Here is a 20,273-nt window from a genome sequence, read left to right on the forward strand (position 1 = left end):
AAGAAGTTTTTTTTTTTTATTATTTCTATCTGAATCTGTTTTCTAGCTTATACCTGGATGGAAAATTCTATTAGACTGCATTGACCTTTCTTTCTGCTTTAGTACTATGCTGGAAGATCCTTTTCCCTTTTTCAAGTGGCTGATAAGTGCTTGTTATGCAGGTGGTCTTGCCGAAATTGCAAGTTGGAAAGAGTTACTCTTCATTGATGCTCTGTCTGATATGGAAGCGATTCTAGAACCAGAAACAGAGGCCACCTCTTTGAGTACTAAATCTTTTTGGGATCTTGTTCATGGCAATCCAAAATCAGAATCAGATGGTTTCCAGATGAAGAAAGGAAAGGACTCAAAGCGAAACACAGAAACTAAGGACCTTTATTTTATCATTTTTATTGCTCTTGCCCTTCTTCTTATGTCAGTCTTAATGGGGTTAGGGCTGATGTTCTTCAGTGGGTGAAAGCATATATTGTACTACATCAAATCTGATGGTTCAGTCTGTAACTTATATTGTTGTAATGGTACTTACTTTAAAAAGTCTCTAATGTGAGTTTTAGTAGGATACTCAGTTCTAGAAAGTTATAAATAAAGGATTAGAGACTGTTGCTATAGCTTTGAACTCAAGTTTAGCATCTTCTTCTCTGCTTCTCTTAGTTTTTGTTTTGCTAGTTTCCTTCACAATCCAAAAAAGGGGCCCTTAAAATGAGGGATTGAAGGGTAAGCCCGGTAACCCCCTCTCTAGCTAGAGAATCAGTAAAAAAAATTGCTAATCTAGGAACAAAACACCAATTTTAAAAAAAATATTTTTTTTGAGAAATCTTGCATTTCACTAAAAACAGAGTTGACTACGCACAGCCAAGAGATAACTGAGCGAGAATCGCATGGAAGATTTTCAGATTATTCCTCGAAGCTTGAAGTTCAGATGTTGTAAATTTTCACATAAGAAGGCTACACACTTGCACCATGAAGTGCAATTTTCATTTTATTTTAGTTCCCCTTCAATAATATTTGATAATCTAAATAGTAGGAACTTGGAAACAGAGTTGTCGAATCACCAAAACAGAGGGATATGTTTGATGAGATCAGTTACCCAGAAAACGATCGTAACCAGCGGCCAAGTAAACGTATCACATTTTAATCGAAATGAGGAAATTAAAAGCTGTAGATTCTGTTTCCTATCGAATCAATTTATTGCAGAAATGCAAAAAGAAGATCTGTTACAGTCTTATTTGTATGGTAGCTGCTGCACGTAAGAAGTTTCTGTACAATCAACAATACTTTTCACAAAAAAAATAAAAAAATGGTAAACAAACTTTGATTCGTCTAATCTACTAATCAATTTTGAGCTTGGCTCATGGGAGTCGGAGGGAGGATCTGCAGAGTGGACATGTTGTCGCTCTGCTCAACCAAGGAAGCAGGCAGTCAGTATGGAAAAGATGAGAGCATGGAGTCTCCGTCGCCACCTTCGTTGATCTTTCGAATTCTTCGAAACAAACAGCGCACGTCTCTCCGGCAGCTATCTCACTGAGCTCCTTCAACTTCATGTTTTGACCGATTGAAGCTTCTTCTAGTGGCGGCATTGACTCAGGGTCCACAGGAAACAGTGGCGGAAAGTCGATTTCAGTACTCTCATGCACGTCAACAGCCACATCCCACTTAGTACACCCATGCCTCAACGCAATCTCCGGCCAATCAGCTCCAAGAGTATGGAGATGTGAAAGGAGTTGGGCGTAGACCTCGGACCTGAAAGAGAAGTAGTGCAGCATCCAGGAGGCCGCACGCTGCCAGCGACTCCGATCGGACAATATGGAAAGAGGCAGATGAAAGCACTTCGGCGGTGTAAGGAAAGTAGCTTGTTCAACATGGGTTCCCTCCGGCACAGAACGCATATAGAAGAACTCGCGTCGATGGCAGATTGAGAAGACCGCCGTGGGAGCGTGGACTGGAGCTTGGTACGAAGGGTTAATAGTGATTGTAAAAGAGTCAGGTTCTTCTGGGGTAAGTTGGGGAGGAACAGGAGAAGCAGCGGGGTGATTAGCCATGAATGTCAGTGAAGAAGAGGAACAGTGGAGTGGACAAAGAGGAACGAGCAGTGGAGTGGAGTGAGCCTGAACCTAACCGGAGAAGCGTTTTTATAAGTGAAGACGATTTTCCACCGCGTACTGAGACTGAGACTAGGCATATGAGTCAGTTTTCAATTGAAATTGCTATCTTGCGACTTTCCTAAAACGGGAATGAAAACGAAATTTGATTTTGGTTCTTAGATTTCTTTATACTTTCCTTCCTCGAAGTAGGTTAGTGTCTCCGTTAACCAAATTGGATACGTGGAAGGACTTTTGCTTAACAGTAATCATCTTTCAATTTAAGTTGCTTTTCTGCCACTTTCCCAAATGATCTTCGATGTCTTGAATTTTGCCGTTAATCGTCTCTGTTAAAATGCCTCCGCACTTTTACCAATCAAGTTAACTTTACTGAAGCATACGACGACTGCGAAGGAAACCCCGTGGCTCCCTCTGTGGATTAGCCATGAATGCCCGTGGAGAAAAGAAACGAGCAGTGCAGTGGAGTGAGCTTGAACCTGAATCTGGAAGGGTCTTTAAAAGCGGAGTCAGTTTTCAACCGTGACATGACTTTCTTAAACAGTTTTCACCTTCGTCTACGACTTCGTTTCCATCCTCTATCCAGAGGAGGACCCTTCACAGGATAGCCAGTTCAAGTCAGACGGGAAGACTCTCTTCGGTTTGGAACTGACCAGGAACTGTGACCCAGACGAGACAAACGCCATGGAACAGGTCGGACCCACCATTATTAAATTCTTCATCCAAACGCCTCTGACCCTGCTACCGAAGTTAAGCTATATCCCGCCGACTTTGTTCGTCTCGAAGGTCTCGTATCTTAAATTCCTGGACAGGGTGAACGTCTCCGAACTCCAGTTCAGATGCTTGTGGGAAGTTCCGCATCTATGGCTTAATCTTCTTATTCCAAGAAGCAACATTCACCTGTTCGCCGATGAGGTCTTGGGAAACATACTCACAGACGACGGCAATGAACTCATCCTCCTGTACCCACTGAACAAGTCCAAGTAATTTTCTAATAAACGGTTTTAACTCTGATGCTTTTTTTTTTTTTTTTCCTGACAAATCTTAGTGTTCTGATTTATGGCCCATGAAAAAGCTTGTAAGGATTTGATTTTTACTTTATTAATGGATAGATCTCTAGTTTTGGTTGCTCTGAATCTACTGAGGCTGATCTTGCCAGTTGGGAATACGATTCTGGAGTTTATGTTTCAGTTCTGATTACAAAATGTCTGCAAGTTCATGTCCAAATACAAAAGCAATATTGACTTTCTGTACCCACTGTACCTTATGGAACTTAGTTTTGTCAGATCAGTAGTCACATAAAGACTCAATAAAAGGTGGAAGTATAAGGGGAAGAGTGAATTGAAAGAAGAGTAGAAGAGCACAGAGGAGCAACTAGAAGATAGACCACAAAGATTCTATGAAGTAAAACAGGAAAAAAACATTGGATGGCTGAAGAAGAAGAAGAAGAAGAAGCATTTTAAACAGGTACTTTCCCTTTGAGGTTAACATCCTCTTGGTTTCCTGGACTCATCAAGGTAGACTTCCTAAAGGAACATGGAAAGCTCTTGAAAAGTCCTAATCTGGGTAAGGACATCCTGAAGGATTCATCATGCCCTACTAGTTTTTTGGATTAGTGTGCTAATGCAGCTGATATGTGTATGTACATTGACTTTTAACATGTAAACCACTTCATTACAAACACATATTATTCCATTGTTGTTATTCCTGTCTGTGCAGGATGTTGGAGTTATTGCAATTATATAGTTATCTTAGAGTTAAAAATATTTTATCATCACTTGTTCTTTCTCAATATTCTTTTGTTGTGAGACATACTGGAATCATATCTTTGTGTAGTGATCAGTTAAGTAGGAGGTACTTATGACTTAATTGAAAGCTGTATTCTGAACTGTATTGATGATTTTTACTGTCAATGTTGTTCATACTTTCGAATTTGTGAACTTAAATGGTTAGTTCTTTGAAGAGTGAAATTGCTTGAATTGTTGGCTTAATTGAAAGCTGTATTCTGAACTGTATTGATGGTTTTAACTGTCAATGTTGTTCATACTTTCGAATTTGTGAACAAAAATGATTAGTTCTTTTAAGGGTGAAATTGCTTGAAGTATAGCTGCTGCTTCCATTCATGTCTCCTGTTAAAAGGCAGAAGTTATGACAAGTCTGCTGGACTGGATTATGATGGTAGAGAACCAGATAGATCTAGTTTTGAGTGGCATTTACTGGAATACAAATGACCTTCGCTTACATTTGAACACCAAAAATGAGTGTGAAGCTACATAGTTGAAAGCTGTATTCTGAACTGTATTGATGGTTTTAACTGTCAATGTTGTTCATACTTTCGAATTTGTGAACAAAAATGATTAGTTCTTTGAAGGGTGAAATTGCTTGAATTATAGCTGCTGCTTCCATTCATGTCTCCTGTTAAAAGGCAGAAGTTATGACAAGTCTGCTGGACTGGATTATGATGGTAGAGAACCAGATAGATCTAGTTTTGAGTGGCATGTACATGAATACAAATGACCTTCGCTTACATTTGAATACCAAAAATGAGTGTGAAGCTACAGATATATGTATGAATTGTTGAATCACTCCATGATCATACAGGACACTACCATAAAGTCTCCAATGGAACTGATCAATGAAGTTCCACCCATTAAAGTTGATGGAAGAATTGTTGCCTGCAGAGGTAAAATTATCAAGTCGTTATGTATCTCTGCTCCATGCTCTTCATACATTGTGTAGTTCTTTAATTTATGTATGTCTGCACTCATGTTTTCCTCCCACTTTCAACTGCAGACCAACCCCTGCCCTCGACCATCCAATCGAATCCAGCTATTTGCTTTGCTCAGAACCATGATCACTAATAGGCAATTAAACACTGACGTGCTTTTTACTATATTGCAGTTGAGTTTTTCAGACTAGATTTATGAATGAGTGACACCAGTTCTTTGCAGATACCGACCCCTGCCCTTGGCCATTCAATCGAATTCGTCCACCTTGACTTGGATGAACCTGCTATTTGCTTTGCTCAGAACCATGATCACTAATAGGCAATTAAACACTGAGGAGCTTTTTACTTCAGTTAAGTTTTTCAGACTAGATTTATGAATGAGTGAAACAAATTCTTTGCATTTGGCAAATAAGACTGTACCTAAGATTTTGACTAACCTTGAACCTTACCAGTCTTCCTCACTATTTATGTCTACTCAGGAGCCATCCTAAAGCTCTGGATTAATAGCTGTTGGAGTAGAAATCTGCCATTTGGAGGGCCATCTTCAGCCTGGTATCTTTCTTCTCAACAAGTTAGACTGCCTCCAACTGCTTCAAATTCTTACTATCTGGCTCATTTAATGAATAAGTAACAATCTAGCAACTCAAATTTGGGACAATATGTGGGATAAAATAGTTGATTTAATAAGATTAATTTAATAGTTATATGGAAAATTAAAAAACTTCATATAATTTCTTAGTAAACCACTAATAGAATTTCTTATTGAAGATTTCTTGAAAAGTAGCTAGAAATATTTTTTTCTAGGATATAAATTTCTAACCAAGGGCACTAACAGGGCATAAAAAAATTTGGAGCAGAGGTAGGTAAAGATAAATAAAAAGTTTTAGTTAAAATCCAGTCTTCAAAAGGGGCCAATAACTGCACAAGGCACCTTCATATCAAAGCTGAGAATTCATATTGAGAAGGAATACTTAGGCTGTGTTTGGAACACAGGAAGTGGAGAAAAAAGAAAATAAAATAAAAGAGGTTTCTCTTCCCTTGTTTGGATGCCAATAGAAAATAAGAGAGAAAATAGAAAAAAATATAGTTTCTCTTGTTTTGATACACGTGAAAAATGAAAAAGAAAAAAAAGTAATATTTTTAATTTTTTATGATTAAATTTCTCTGAAGTTTTATTTCTTTTCTTTTTTCTCTAAATTTCATCATTTAGCGAGAAAAAAAATTATTAACCAAGAGAGAGTCTTTTCTCTTAATGATTCATTGTTGCCCAACAACAGAGAATAATTTTCTCTCTCTTTACTTTTTTATGGGTCAGGGTATGTTTTGGAACTCAAATAAAAGAAATGAAAAGCAAAAAGATATTTTTTGTTGTTTAGCAGCATAGAATCATTGAGAGAAAAGAAAATAAGAGAGAAAATCACTTTCTCTCAAAATTTTCTCACAAAATGATGGAATTTGGGGAGAAAAAAAATTTAATCATCAAAACTTTAAAATATTATTAAGTTTTTTTTCATTTTTATTTTTCACGAGTATTAAAACAAGAGAAACTACATAAGTCGAGAAGAGACAGTGATGGTACCATAAGGAAGGAAAAGGCCTTGAACCAGTCTTTTTTCTGATCTTTCCAGTTTCCACGACCATTGCAGAACTTTTCACTATTCACTTTGTATACTACATCTCCTTCCATCTGTTCAACCAAATAGAGAGAGCTACAGTTTTTCGATCCACCATTATCAGAAAAGCTAGAAAAAAAGAGAGAAGCAGAGGTTGAAAGAAGCAGCACACAAACTGACATAACCCCTGCAAAAGTAGACAAACTGTTAATTCTCCATCAATCTACCATCCCCACCTATCTTCATTGATAGACAAATAACAACCCTGTAGAAGAAGAGAAAAGTTGGGGCTACTTGAGAGTAGAAAGAACCGTCTCTCACTCTCAGCGTATTGATGGCGGCTGGTGAAGTCAGCACGGCCACTTATATCCAACCCATGTATACACGTGCCCATACAGTGTAATCGACCCTGGTTTCTCTCTTCGGAATTGGAAATTTAAAACAGAGGATTAGTTGTGTGATAGTGGCAGGGATGATGAGACGTTTTTATATTCAGAGACTGGACAAAAAAAAGTACGATATTTCTCCACCGAGGATGCTGCATTTTCTTCAGATTCTCAAGAGCTCCTCCCAGTGTCTCCTTGACCATCGACTCCCGTAAGCACTCTGGCAATGAAAAGATGTTGGAAAAATAAAATGAATTCCAAGAGGCGAAGTGGGCAGAGAGAGATCCCAGTCCAGGAATTTGGAAATCGATGAGCTATGATAAGAGCTGGATCCTCCATTATGGTTTACTAAATTCTCGCTCATTCCGAGAAGAGAAAGACGTAAATACACAGCAGATTACCTGGTATCCGGTTGTCAATCTCCTCCCCAGCAGAAAGAACAAGGCATTCCCTGAATTTTGACTTCCCAATGTAAGCACAGCTCGTGTAAACAAACGATTCCAGTTAAATAATTAAACGATCATGCACTCTTCCCCAGTTCTTACTCCACTTAAGAATATGGACAAACATCTGGAGGGCAAGAGCCGGAGACGAGAGGCCAATCAAGGTGGGGGCAGGCGTGACCCAGATGTGACAATTCTATCTCTCCAGATAATATAAGAAAATAAACGTATTAAGATAATTTAAATTATTCGTTTAAAAAGGAGGAATTAGCGGCTTGGTTGCGCAATCTGAGTAGGTTGGTTTCCTCTTTTTCATGGGATATTCATTTTTAGTTCCGATTACCCGTTTAAGAAAAGGTAACCAGCGGGCCCACCGGAGACGGAGACAAAGACGAGATCTGACCATTCAAAGAGCTAACTTGCGCCTTAGAGCGATTTGTAACTGCCGACACCACGGACGGAATAGGGTTACTGGGTACGCCTATTGGAATCGCAACCGTTCGACGTGATGCTGCTGCTGCTGCTGCTGCCTGCCTGCCTGCCCTCCATCTTGCCTCGTGTGCACACTGCGCACATGGCGTCTGGTTGTCTTGTGGAAAAAAGCGTATCGCCACGTCACACTACGTCTCTTGCCTCGCAATCCATTCACCTCTTAAGTCCACTATAAAGTCCTCATTAAAGAAGGAGACTCGTTCTTCTCCTCCCTCCCTCCCTCCCCCATTTTCCACGCTTCCGTCGGGCATCAAATCGTAATCCAAATCTCTTCAAAACCCTAGAGAGAGTGATCTCCTTCTTCTCGATCGCCCTGACATGGAAAATTACACTTATTCTTCGTATCCGGATTCCGGCGATTCGTCGCCCCGATCGCGGGAGGTTGACTGCGATAACGCGTCCTGGGAGGAGCATCAGGCTAGCAACTACAAGGTCAAGTTCATGTGCAGTTATGGCGGAAAAATCCAGCCCCGGCCGCATGATAACCAGCTCGCTTACATCGGCGGAGATACCAAGATTCTTGCCGCTGATCGGAATATTAAATTCGCCGGCATCATGGCTAAGCTTTCCGCGATTTGCGACGCAGAAGTCTGCTTCAAGTATCAGCTACCCGGCGAGGATCTTGACGCGCTTATTTCCGTCACCAATGACGAGGATCTGGACCACATGATGATGGAGTATGACCGACTTCATCGAGCTTCCGTTAAGCCTGCTCGGCTGCGGCTCTTTTTGTTCCCTTTGAATCCGCCTCCGGCGGAGTCGAAGACGGACAGGCAATGGTTCGTTGATGCATTAAATTCGGCGCCAATCCAGACGATGGAGTCGGCATCGCCAACGAATCCAGACTTCCTGTTCGGATTAGATAAGGGATACGCGCAACCCGCCGCCAAGTTGCAGGAGCCTTCGCCTGAATCGGTGGTGACGGAAGTTGCTTCGGTGGAGACGCCCGTGGGATCTGATTTGGGGAAGGAAGACAGGCAGATCGGAGGAGGAGAACCGGCGGTGTCGCCGGCGGAGCTCCAGAGGCAGATCCACGAATTGCAGAGGTTGCAGATCGCCAGCCAAGAACAGGCAGCGATGTATCATAGAAGAGTTGACGAAGGCCTGCCTAGAGTTGCTCCCACCGACTATTACGCTCCGAAAACTCAGGAGAAAATCGCTCCGCCGCCAGTGAACGTGAATGTTCCACAGAGTGTCACTGCAGCATACTGGCCTGAGAGGCAAATTCAAGCGATGAATGGAACGGACCAACAGGTTTATCTGATCCCTGCGGGGACGCCTGGAATGTACCCGCCTGTACGCCCTGTGACAGGTCAGGTTGGTCACGGTTACTATGCAGTGCAGCGGATGGTCCCGGAGGCATACCGTGATTCGCCGGGCGTGTACGCGCAGCCACAGGTCGCACCTCCGCAGGGGGTGACGAAGGTGCCCGATATGGGTTACGGACAGGTGGCGTACGATGCGTCGGGCAGGCAGGTATACTACACTGCGGCGCCTGGTGGTGTGGTACCCACCTCTTACCAGACGGTTAACGCGGCACCGGTGGACATGAGACAGACCGAGCTTAAAGCAACTATCACAAAGACTGCTCAAGCTTCTTAACTTTTACGCGGTATTTCACCCTCTGTTTGCTTTGCTTTGTAGTGTCTAAATGTCTTTGTTGTGCTTCTTCTGTCTTTTAGAATTCTCCTGCGATGTATATGTTGAAATGCGATTATATAAATATTTTTAGTATCATCCTGTCTAATGACTGTATCGAGCGTTCTGAGTGAGAGTTACCCTGGATGAAGTTGAAAAACTAATAGAGGAAAACGTCATTATATCATTTGCTGTCATTTGTTCATATCCGTGGTTCTATCTGTCTCGGAAGTTAAATATTAAAGAAAAAGAAAGATCAAATGTGTCCCCTCTTCTTTTCCAAACTGAAGTCGCATAGCGGAACTTGAAACCCCTCTAATGGAGCTTTGGATCTGGGTGGTGGAGTCTCTGTGTCATTAATATGTTTCCTACCAGTTGTGGAAGGAGGACACTGCACAGCATGTGAAGCACATCATTGATAAGCTGGAAAGGAAAGGTGAGTGGAGAGGGTGAGGCTTGTTGACACTAGTTTAGTCGTTTACGTTTTCTCTCTTTCACGTGGAAGGAAATGTATAAAAAGTGGCGGCCTGCGCCCCACTTGTCCCTCTAGTCATGGGAAGCTTCTGAATTCATCCTCTCCTGCTTTCACGCTTCGAGCGGTGGATTTCTACCCATAAATAGTACATGTATGCTTGAGATTGTCCTTCCTCATTGTCTACTTGGATCAATTGTATCGCCCTTAAGTATAATTATTTATTTAATCTGTTGGAAAAGATATAATTTACTTATAATTAAAAAAATATATTTAAATTAAATATTAGTCATTTATAATTAGTTACAAATTATTTATATTATTATAATTCATTTTTAATTATAGATTACTTGTATTAAATATTTATTTTATTTGTTTATTTAATGTATTTGTACAAAATATAATTAATCTATTAAAGAGAAGTGCAAATAAATCTAAGTGTAAACTACTTTTAAAAATAAATCAACTACAATATCAATATCTAGAGAGAGAGAGAGAGAGAGAGAGAGAGAGAGAGAGAGAGAGAGAGAGAGAGAGAGAGAGGATGATTGGGTACAAAACCAAGTTTCATGCGAAAATACGAAACGGGAACCTCTACCGTTCGATTTTGATCAATGGGGAAGGTGAATTCCCTCTCATTTTCCCTTTCACTCTCGGTCGCCTCTCATTCCCACTTATGCCTTTGATTCCCTCTCAATCTTGATTTGACTCCCCTAGCCTTCCTTCATCTCTCACCTCTTCCTCGAAAATCTTTGTCAATCACCTCTCATTCCTTCATACGCAACGTCTCCATCGTTGGCGTCATTCATCGTTGTTTGGTTGTCATTCTATTGCAAGGTACGAAGCCGCTTAATCAAACTTTCACCTTGTCATCAATTTATTTATTTATTTTTTCAAAGCTCTTAGAATAATTTTAGTACTGAATAATATGAAATGGATTCTAGATGGCTCGATTCTTGGATTTGAGTAGCCAAGTCAGGCCTCTTCTTATTCATTCCTCTCTTTTCGTTTCTCAGTAAAGGAATAAAATCCCATTAATTTAATTTGATTAGAAGTTTCAATTTATTTTATGGTGTTTCACATATGAATTTCATGGATTACTATATTTTTTACAGCCATTTTGTGTTGATAAATTAAAAATCTTGTGAATGTTCTTCTTGATTACAATCATCTTCATGTTAAATTATTGGTTTTTGTTGGATAACAAAGGCAAGGCTGATGCTGGATTCAAAGGGCTGTTGCTACAGGGTCTGTAGCCCAAGATGACCTATTTGAATTTGTAAGGGAGGAATCTCTCAAAATGTGTCGAGATAGCATTTGTTGAAAGGAGTGATTAACATGTCTTTGTCCAAAAAATTATTAAAGAAATAGAAAAGGAGAGTAGCATTCAAATGGAATGTTGCTGTATATCCAATGTTAATAGAATAATTAAAAAGCAATGGACATTGATGAAATGCTTGCATTATACCCAATGCTCCCAAAGAAAAGAAGAATTTGCTTTTCACATGTTAAAAAAGATTAGCAATATTAAAAAGGCATTCCATGCTAGGCAAGACTGTAGTTGGATTCGGCAGAACTCTTGTTTTTGACGTGCTATATTGTTTTTAATTATGACTTTCCCAAAAAATTAAGCATGGACAAGAGGTCTATTTTACTTGGCCACTCTTTCCCAGGTATCCCTTCCAAATTTCAACCATATCTTATAATTGTGTGAATTGAGCTAGAATAGTGCAGATGTTATGGTGATATTTTAATGTTATAACTTTTTGCATAGCTTGAATTTCATTCATATTTGAGTGTCTAGAGATTCATTGATAGAAGTATGTCTGGACCACACTACATGGTCAATTTTTTTTTTTTTTTTAGTTTCCACTGAAACAGAATAGGAAAAAAAAAAGAACAAACACTAGAGATTGACGACATTTTGCTATTGTCATAGTAAATAACATTTGATGAACTTGTTTGAACAATTTGGATTTGCTCAGGTACTTGAACAAAGAGTAGCAACTTTAGAACAAGATCTTGATGCAGCAAAATTACAGTTGCAACTCGTGCTCAATCTGAAATAAAGTCAAGTCGAGGAGCACAAGATGATTGATCATGTGCTAGGTATTAGCTATATTTTGTGCTTGTGGAGCTATATTTGCATAGCAATTGTGCTCGTCAAATCAATATAGGTCCTTTTCACTTATTCTTCTTCTTCTTCATCATCTTATCTATGAGCAAAAAAAAGTTTTTGTTACGGGTGTTGTTGTTTGGTTTCACTCTAAAAGAATTATTTTTCTAGCATAAATATTTCTCTAATAGCTATTCTATTTTTTTTTTTGTCTTATATACTTTTATGCCATTTTTTCTCCTCACTATTTTTGTTTGTTTTTGTCTTGACATTACCCAAATGTTGCTACTTTTGTTAGTTTGGTTGATTGGTTTTACAAAGAAAAGGGACCAGAATAAGCTCAAAGTGTTCTTATGTTAGTTAGTGTTCTTCTTTACTTTGTTTCATTTATTGCTTTGTGGTTGGCAGTAGTTTTCCAAAATAGCCCAGTATGATGTGATTGGAATTGGGATAAATATGAAGGAAATCCATGTAGAGAACCGTTCATTCAAAGTGCAGGTGCTAGGTTTCATTTTAGATGGTCTTGTCCATGTGGTGGTGTGAGACAAGTAAGAATCCTCCATTTGCTTGATGTAGTTAAATTTTATGAACTTCTGAATAGAGGCTGATTTTCATTGGGTTCAACTAGTAATATCTTTATTTTTGCTTCTTGGTTTTGGATTATGAAATTCACAAATGAGAGAATCTTGGTGGGCTAGTGCAAGCATGTTGAGTATTTCAATTTCCCACTTGTGTATAGCCTTCTTTTGGTTTCAATCTAAATATTTTGTTAATGGGTTTAGAGTTTGATTTGGCTCATTTTATAGGCTGGTATTGAGGTTGCTAATCTCTTTCGAAATGAAGAGGAAACAATGTGTAATTATGTCTCCTACACCTATTTTGTTTTATCCTTTTACTCTTATAATCTAATGAAGGCCTTTCAACGGTTAGATTGTTAAACTAAAAATATTCTTCGCATATTCTTGTATCTGCATACATCAGTTGTTTTTGGTATAGATTTTCAACATGCTATTTCCTTTGGATCAAGTAATTTATACAGTTGGAAGAGATCCCCGGTTTCAAAATACTATCGTTGCAGAAATTGCACCTTTGATGACTGCTCCTGCCACTGTTTGTCTATCTCTTTTATGTTGAAAAACATACAACTTGATTTTCTATCATTCTGATTGAATTTTATGTGGCTTATTGGTTGTGGAGCATCATTCTGTGTTATGCCTTGATCCATAACAATATGTTGTCTCCAATGTTTAAGTGCTTGGGAGTTTTCATTCGTGGTTATTCTTGCTTATATAACTGTTATGTTTACTTGCTGCACAAGTACTTGTTAATAGCAGAACTGCATCAGCCAGTGAGATTGTGAGAAGGCACATATTTTATCTAAAATTCTAGCTTAAGATGGGGTTAATTAAGCTTCAAATATATAAAAGCATGATTTCTAAAGCATAATCGTAGACACGACTGAGATTTCCAACCTTGATTTGAAACAAAAATTGTGGGTGGCATTCTTTATGGACTCAAAATCAAATTGTGTGGTTGAATGTCTAGAGATTGTTGCAATGAGAAATCACCTCCAAGGTACAATATCTATACGTCTTAAAATGCAATACCATTTGAACCCAATCCTTCCTCCTGCATTTTTTTTATCTATTGGACAGTCCACGAATTTTTAATGGAAGAATCAAGAGTCATTGAAGACTCTGTGGCTTAATATATAAGGCACCAGTTTAACTGGAGAATCTAGGTTCGATTCCCAGCAATGTAATTTAGTTTCTTTGCTCTTCTATGGAAAATGCCTCTTTTATCAAATTTGATGTTGGTAATGTGGTCATGGTGACCGGTGGCAGAAACAAAGGGTTGGTATCTTAAAGAGTAGAGAAAAGCATTAGGGCAGCTTTGAGACCATTCACGTTGAGGATGCCACTGGCCATGCATTTACTACCTGATTGGGCAATGTGTACACCATAGGAAAGGGAACAAAAAAAAAAACAAAAAAAACTGCTGAATAATTGATTGGAATTAGAAAAAAAAAGAAGAAGAAGATAGAGTTATGCCTTACACCGGATGAAATTTTGATTCTGCCTATGTTGTCTAGTATCACAAGAAAGCCTACCTGGCTGCTTTGCTGTGAATTTATGAGAAAATAAGAGGTGCCAAGATGGTTGGATACCTGCTAAGGATGTTAATGCATTCCTAAATGTCTTCACTGTTAGTTTGGTTGTTGGAGAAGCGTACCGTCCATGCCATGTTGAGTTTTTTTCTCACTCTGTTTTAAGAGCTGTTGGAGAGACAAAGGGGGTGATAATCTAGCTAACCTGCTTTCTTTTTGTACAAGGAGGCTGAACTTCTCTTAAAAAGGCCTGATATTCTGATACTTACTCTCTCAGTTGATCCATTTCTGTCGCTCTTGTTCTGATCAGACTACGGATGCGTTCTTGTTCTCTCTAGTTCTTCTTCGCTTTTGGGCTTTGGCCTGAGGCCAGAAGGGAATCTGCTATGGACCTGGAACTGGGACAGACACCGAGCATGGAAGATGAAGAGGCGCCATCTATCTTCAGAAAGGAGACTGACCTTCCTGTTACACTCAAGGTAGCAAAATATCAAACGAAATTTCATTCGTTCGTTTTCTCTTTTCTTCTTCTCCTTGATCGCCAGTTAACTGTTTACTGAATTGCGATATGCCGTTGGATCATCTGATTGTTTTTTTCTCTTTTTTTTTTCCCTAACCCTAATAAAAGGTATATCTCTAAATTTGCTTGTCTGGGTTTTTTCAAGGCATAGTTGACAACGATTAATTAATAACGTTCATTTCAAATCAACAACTTATGTTTATCGGTAACAAAACAGATGTTGAAGAAAGAAGAGTAAAGGGATTGGCTGTGATATATGATCAGCCTTGCGGAAGAATATTAGTGAAAGAAAGAAGAGAAATGCTCTGTCATACTGGCAGACATCCCTTTCTATCGTGATTGTATGTGAAGCTTCTATTTTACTCCTTTTCTGTTTTTTTTTTTGGAATGAATGTGTGAATAGCTTGTATTTTACTCATAGTAGCTAGTTCCAACACATTTGTTTGGACAGTAACACCAGTTATCCCTGCAATGCAGTTTGTCGAAGTTAAATACCTGATCAAGCCAAACAAAACAAACAACAGATGCTCACTCTGGCCTGCTTCCAGTACCAATGCACCAGATAGATTGATCCTTAAGGGCATCAGCGGAGTAGCGGAGTAGTATTCCAAGGGGAGATGCTGGCAATGTTGGGTCCTTCTGGAAGTGGCAAAACAACTCTGCTCACAGCTCTGGGGGGCCGACTCCATGGCCATCTGTCCGGCTCAGTAACCTACAATGACATGCCCTTTTCAAAATCCATGACTCGGAACACTGGTTTTGTCACACAGGACGATGATTTGTATCCCCATCTTACAGTTACTGAGACCCTGGTCTATACGGTAAGATTGAGGCTCCCCAGAAAAATCAGTAAAGAAGAGAAAGTCTGGTTTGCTATGGCTGTTATCTCTCTTCTTGGACTTACTCATTGTAAGGATAGTATCATAGGCGGAGGGTTGGTAAGAGGGATTCTAGTCTTCTTTTTCTTGACGAACCCACCTCTGGTTTGGATTCAACAACTGCACAGAAGATCGTTTCAACACTAGAGGAACTGGCAGCAGGTGGAAGGACTATTATTATGACCATACATCAGCCTTCTAGCAGGATTTTCTACATGTTTCACAAGGTTTTATTGTTGTCAGATGGGTATCCTATTTATTTCGGCAAAGGATCAGATACAATGGACTACTTCGAAGGTGTTGGACAGAGCCCTGGTGTCCCCATGAATCCTGCTGATTTACTTTTAGATCTTGCTAATGGTATGTTACTTCATTTCATTTTGCTTAGTTTCTTTTCGTTTTTTTTCTTCCCCAACTTTTTTATTTTTTTAATTAAGACTTAACAAATCCGCTTCTTGCAGGCATATCATCTGTAGAATCACAACCAGATCGTACAGAAGTAAAAAGGCTTCTAGTTTCTTCTTATCAAGATAACATTGGCAACGAACTGAATAACGAGCTTTCTGTGGTTGTTGAAAGTGGTGAAATAGCCACCAAGGACCAGAAGAAAATCAGTAGATGGAGTGCAATTTGGCGGGAAGAGTTCATTGTGTTGCTTCAGAGGGGTTTGAAGGAGGGGAAACACTCATCTTTCTCTGGTTTAAGAATAAGCCAGATCTTGTTTGTAACGTTCTTCACCGGCTTTCTTTGGTGGCAATCTGATAGCTCCCATATTCAAGATCCGGTTAATTTGTCTCCGCTTTTCCGTTTTACTGGATTTTCAAACTAATGTCTAGCTTAATCTAACTCATTATTTGTTTCTTTCCTACAGACAGGAATACTTTTCTTCTACACAACCTTCTGGGTCCTCCTGCCCATTTTCACATTCCCTCAAGAACGAAAGATGTTGACAAAGGAGAGATCTTCAGGAATGTACAGGCTCTCCTCCTACTTCATGGCCAAGACTTGCAGCGACTTGCCAATCTAGCTCGTTTTGCCAACCGTGTTCATCACTATCAGCTACTGGATGGCCGGCCTAAAGCCCACATTCCCAAACTTCTTCCAAACCCTCTTCGTGATCCTTCTCACAGTCGTAGTCGGCCAGGGCATGGGGCTATCACTGGGGGCCCTCATCATGGACCAGAAGGCTGCAACCACACTTGGATCCATCTGCTCCCTCACATTCCTCAGTGCAGGATACTATGTGCAGCACGTTCCACTTTCCTCATAGTCTCATGTTAAAACAATCAATCGCCATGCATGTCGAAGGTGGCTCAGATCTTACAGGACAGCCACAAATTAAGCTAGCGAAAGATAATCGAAGGGGCCAATGACATAGATACGCCGTTGTGCACACAGCCGTTTGATTCTCTCAAATAAGACAAGCAGGAGAGCATTAATGGCGAAAAGTAGAGGAGAAATGGAAAGAGAGAGAAGATCACGTTCTTGAAGGGTCTAGAGATCATCGTGACTCCAACAGTTCCATGCATGCAGTTGTTGTCGTCAATTTATCTGGTCGAGTAAGAAGCTCTTTGGAGGGTATAAATGGAGTCAATGGAGAAGACCTTTTCACTATTTCACCTGAGGTTAATAAACCGAGGTCAAACTTTAGAGAGGATAGCAACAAAAGAGGGCGGGAAGGTTGTCCTTCCACATTCCACTTCCGAATACAGAAAGCTAAAAATAAACAGCTCGATCCACTTCTCTGAATCAGAAACCCCATCCATGACCATCTGGTTTTTTTTGTATTTAATACCTCCAGAACTTCAGCTTTCTGGTTCTTCACTGTCATTGGTGGCAAACAGGAAAAAAAGGATTCCTATTAGTGTTTTTCTTGTTTGTTCCAGAAAGACAGAAAAATTGTTATAAAATCTCCCACATTCCTCCACAAATCCATGTCACAGAATAAAAGTAACATCCCAACCACTCCACAAATCCACGTTACAGAACAAAACGAAGGCAGAATCATGGCGTGATACCGGAGATAAAGATGCTGCACCTGCTCCTCATCCCTGATGCATTGCCTACCCATTACAATAACATGAACTCCCTGGTTTTGCATCGAATTACGCAGACCCAAAAGCAAAACTAGCAGGAAGGTTCGCAGTTCACCTCCTCTTTAATCCATTGTCTTTTAAACATTCCAAACACAGCCCGGATTTCTTGACTTTATGGGCATTCAATGTGAACGAACTGGAACATTTTGATTGAGAATAGAAGAATGTGAAGATAGAGAGGCTGGGCCGACATTCTCCGCAGGCATCTACACTCCACTGGATATCTCCCTTTAAGGCTCGTAAAGCAGAAAGAAAGAGAAGCCGGAGACAGTAACGTGCTCTTTTTTCTACCTTTCTGTAAAGCTCAACGTTATTTTCTTATGGTCTTCTCAAACAAACGCGAATATATTCATTCTTCTCTTCTAAGCGAACGCGTCGTCGCAGCATAAGATGATGGGAGTTGCAGAAGTGCCTTCCCAGAAAGGGATTAAGAATGAGAATCGTCTCCTGCTTTCACTTACCCACTTTCAGAGATGAAGTCTCTTAACGAATAAGATTCAAAAAAAAAAAAAAAAGGGTTGTTCGTCTGATTAACAGACTACCCGGTCCCTGATTAGGATCATGAAATTGAAAAAAAAAAAAAAAAATCAAATTCTGGGTCCTATTTCAACGCGGATAAGGAGCATATCTTTTTAAAAATTAATGCGGTTTGACTAATTCGAAAAGACATTTGATGAAATTTGAACGTCATAGAGGGTACCAACGTAGTTCCTTCAGAGATGATTGCGCTTTCTGGTTTCCAAACCAGTAAAAAAATCAAATCTTTGGGGGAAAAGAAGTAATAGCAGGAAAAGAACAGGAAGGAGCAGAAGTGTAGAAACTAGAAAAGGATTTGCGGAAGACACCAAACAGCGTAATCTGTGTCTAGACTGCAGGCGGTGCAATCTTTTCCAGATGGGATTACTTTACCAAAAGGCAGTGTAGAGGGGTCTAAGTCATCGTCTGGAAACTTCATCTTTTCGTCGTCATCACTATATAAGTCGGGTGGGCTGAAAGGACTCCGCATAATTTTGTGCTTCCAATTTGTTTCTCCTGGTTATCTTCAGTTGCTGAGCAATGAGCGACCCCAAATATGGTTATCCTTACCCTGCTCAAGGTAAGATGTCTTTCAGTTTTGTGGTTTCTGGGAGCTGAAACTGTGGGACTTCTGCGATTCTGTCTTTCTGGTTTGATCATCTTTGATATTCATCATCTCTGTTTCTCACATTCGTTTAAGGGGCAAGCCATCTACATGGAAAAATCTTTTCATTCTTCATGATCATTTTGTTTTTTCTGCTGTTTCTTGGTCGTGTAACACATAAGTTATGGAGAATCAACCCGGACGGTTCTGGAGATTTTGACCGTCAGTACCATCCTCAAGGGGTTTTAACAGTTCTTGATCTGAGAAATCTCTTCTGTTTGCATTTTGTGCCGTGAAATGTTAAAAAATTAGAACTGGCAAGCTAAAGTAATGGCGCTGATGTTCCCTTCATGCTGTTTTATCGTTCGAGAATGACAACTGAGAAGATCTTCACTCTCGCTATTCCAAATTCGTTATATTTGGGAATTTCCTCTTCTGTGCCTTCTTATGTTCTCTGCTTTCACAGGCTATTACCAGGGACCTCCAGTGATGGCACCGCCTCAATATGCCCCGCCTCGGAGACAACCTGGTTTCCTCGAAGGATGGTTTGTACTATTACTCTCACTACCACTTCTGGTTCATGACCTTCAGTAAGTAATCTTTCTTGTGTTGCAGCCTTGCAGCCCTCTGCTGTTGCTGTCTTATTGATGAATGCTGCTGTGACCCCTCCATCATCTTCTTCTAGATTTGATCGTTACGTGTGGTAGTAAATTGAGGGTTTTAGGATGTTTGGAATGGATTCCTGTAATTCTGTGTTTCAAACCATGAAAGAATTGGATCCTTTTGTGTAGTATTCCGTTGTCATCATAACCTCTTCCTGAATATATCTCAGATGTAAATTTCTGCTTCGCTTGAATTTGGTTTTGAACGCAGTCAGTGAAGAAAAGAGCTTCTTCTGTGAGTTTTTTTTAATCAAGTCTTTGGGTCTCTGTTGAGCCTGAAATTAGCCTGAAATTGGGTGATGGAGATGAGGGTTACTGTTGAGCCTGCTGATGGTGGGTGAGATAAGACATGGCGTTTAGGAGACCAATCGTGATCGATCGATTGAACCCACCTTCTGCATTCAAAAGAGAGAAATTCGTGGAGTGGCTGATATTGAAAAAGTGAGCTTTTCAGATATCAAATGGTTGATAGAGATGTGTGATGACAGAATTCTGCGTTTCCACTTTCCAGTCCAAATTATCTAAATCACCTGGTAAACCATCCATTAATCTGACTTTCTACTAAAATCTGTTTTTTCACTCGCCTGGTTAATTCTTCAAGACGAGAGAGAGATTTGGAACATTTCAGAGTAAATTCAATCTAGGCAAAAGCAAATTGACATGTGTGTTTGTTTGGATTGAAACTCCTTTCTGAATAAAAATAAAAGGTAGACATATTTGACTCCTAATTCATGAGGTCAATATGTGACATAATGGAGGTTAAAATAAGGAAGAAGAAGGAAGAAATCCTTATGGCTAGCCATTAAAGTGGGATTGTATTGTTAGAGTTCCACTTTAACTAGCAAAGTTGGGGTTGAGTGCATGATGCTCAACCACCCTTTCTATTGATTTTTTATTTCTAAATCTAAT

At 39.7% G+C, this 20,273-nt stretch overlaps 1 protein-coding gene, 2 long non-coding RNA genes and 1 pseudogene across 3 annotated transcripts; 3 read left to right on the top strand and 1 right to left on the bottom strand.

Annotated features, from left to right (window-relative positions):
- Positions 1–4,577: 4,577 nt before the first annotated feature.
- On the bottom strand, positions 4,578–7,328 carry LOC137953668 (uncharacterized). Its single transcript, XR_011112405.1, has 4 exons — positions 7,222–7,328; positions 6,401–7,040; positions 5,259–5,428; positions 4,578–5,102 (listed from the first exon to the last, which is right to left on the bottom strand). It is a non-coding gene; the product is annotated as an uncharacterized lncRNA (long non-coding RNA).
- Positions 7,329–7,975: 647 nt separating this feature from the next.
- Positions 7,976–9,492, top strand: LOC137953870 (uncharacterized). The gene has a single exon (XM_068801409.1). The coding sequence runs from the start codon at positions 8,074–8,076 to the stop codon at positions 9,355–9,357; it is 1,284 nt and encodes a 427-aa protein (XP_068657510.1). The 5' UTR covers positions 7,976–8,073; the 3' UTR covers positions 9,358–9,492.
- A 2,433-nt stretch (positions 9,493–11,925) lies between these two features.
- LOC137953266 (ABC transporter G family member 9-like) lies at positions 11,926–17,467 on the top strand (annotated as a pseudogene).
- A 971-nt stretch (positions 17,468–18,438) lies between these two features.
- Positions 18,439–19,614, top strand: LOC137953959 (uncharacterized). Its single transcript, XR_011112455.1, has 3 exons — positions 18,439–18,678; positions 19,169–19,247; positions 19,318–19,614. It is a non-coding gene; the product is annotated as an uncharacterized lncRNA (long non-coding RNA).
- Positions 19,615–20,273: the final 659 nt, after the last annotated feature.

The sequence above is a fragment of the Aristolochia californica genome, unplaced genomic scaffold (assembly GCF_029961685.1).
Source record: "Aristolochia californica isolate CCGP_79_NKW_82.1479 unplaced genomic scaffold, dmAriCali1.0.hap1 SCAF_16, whole genome shotgun sequence".
Taxonomy (NCBI): Eukaryota; Viridiplantae; Streptophyta; class Magnoliopsida; order Piperales; family Aristolochiaceae; genus Aristolochia; species Aristolochia californica.

Excerpts from the sequence above, each read along its gene's own strand:
- LOC137953870 (XM_068801409.1), top strand. The coding sequence starts at position 8,074 with ATGGAAAATTACACTTATTCTTCGTATCCGGATTCCGGCGATTCGTCG.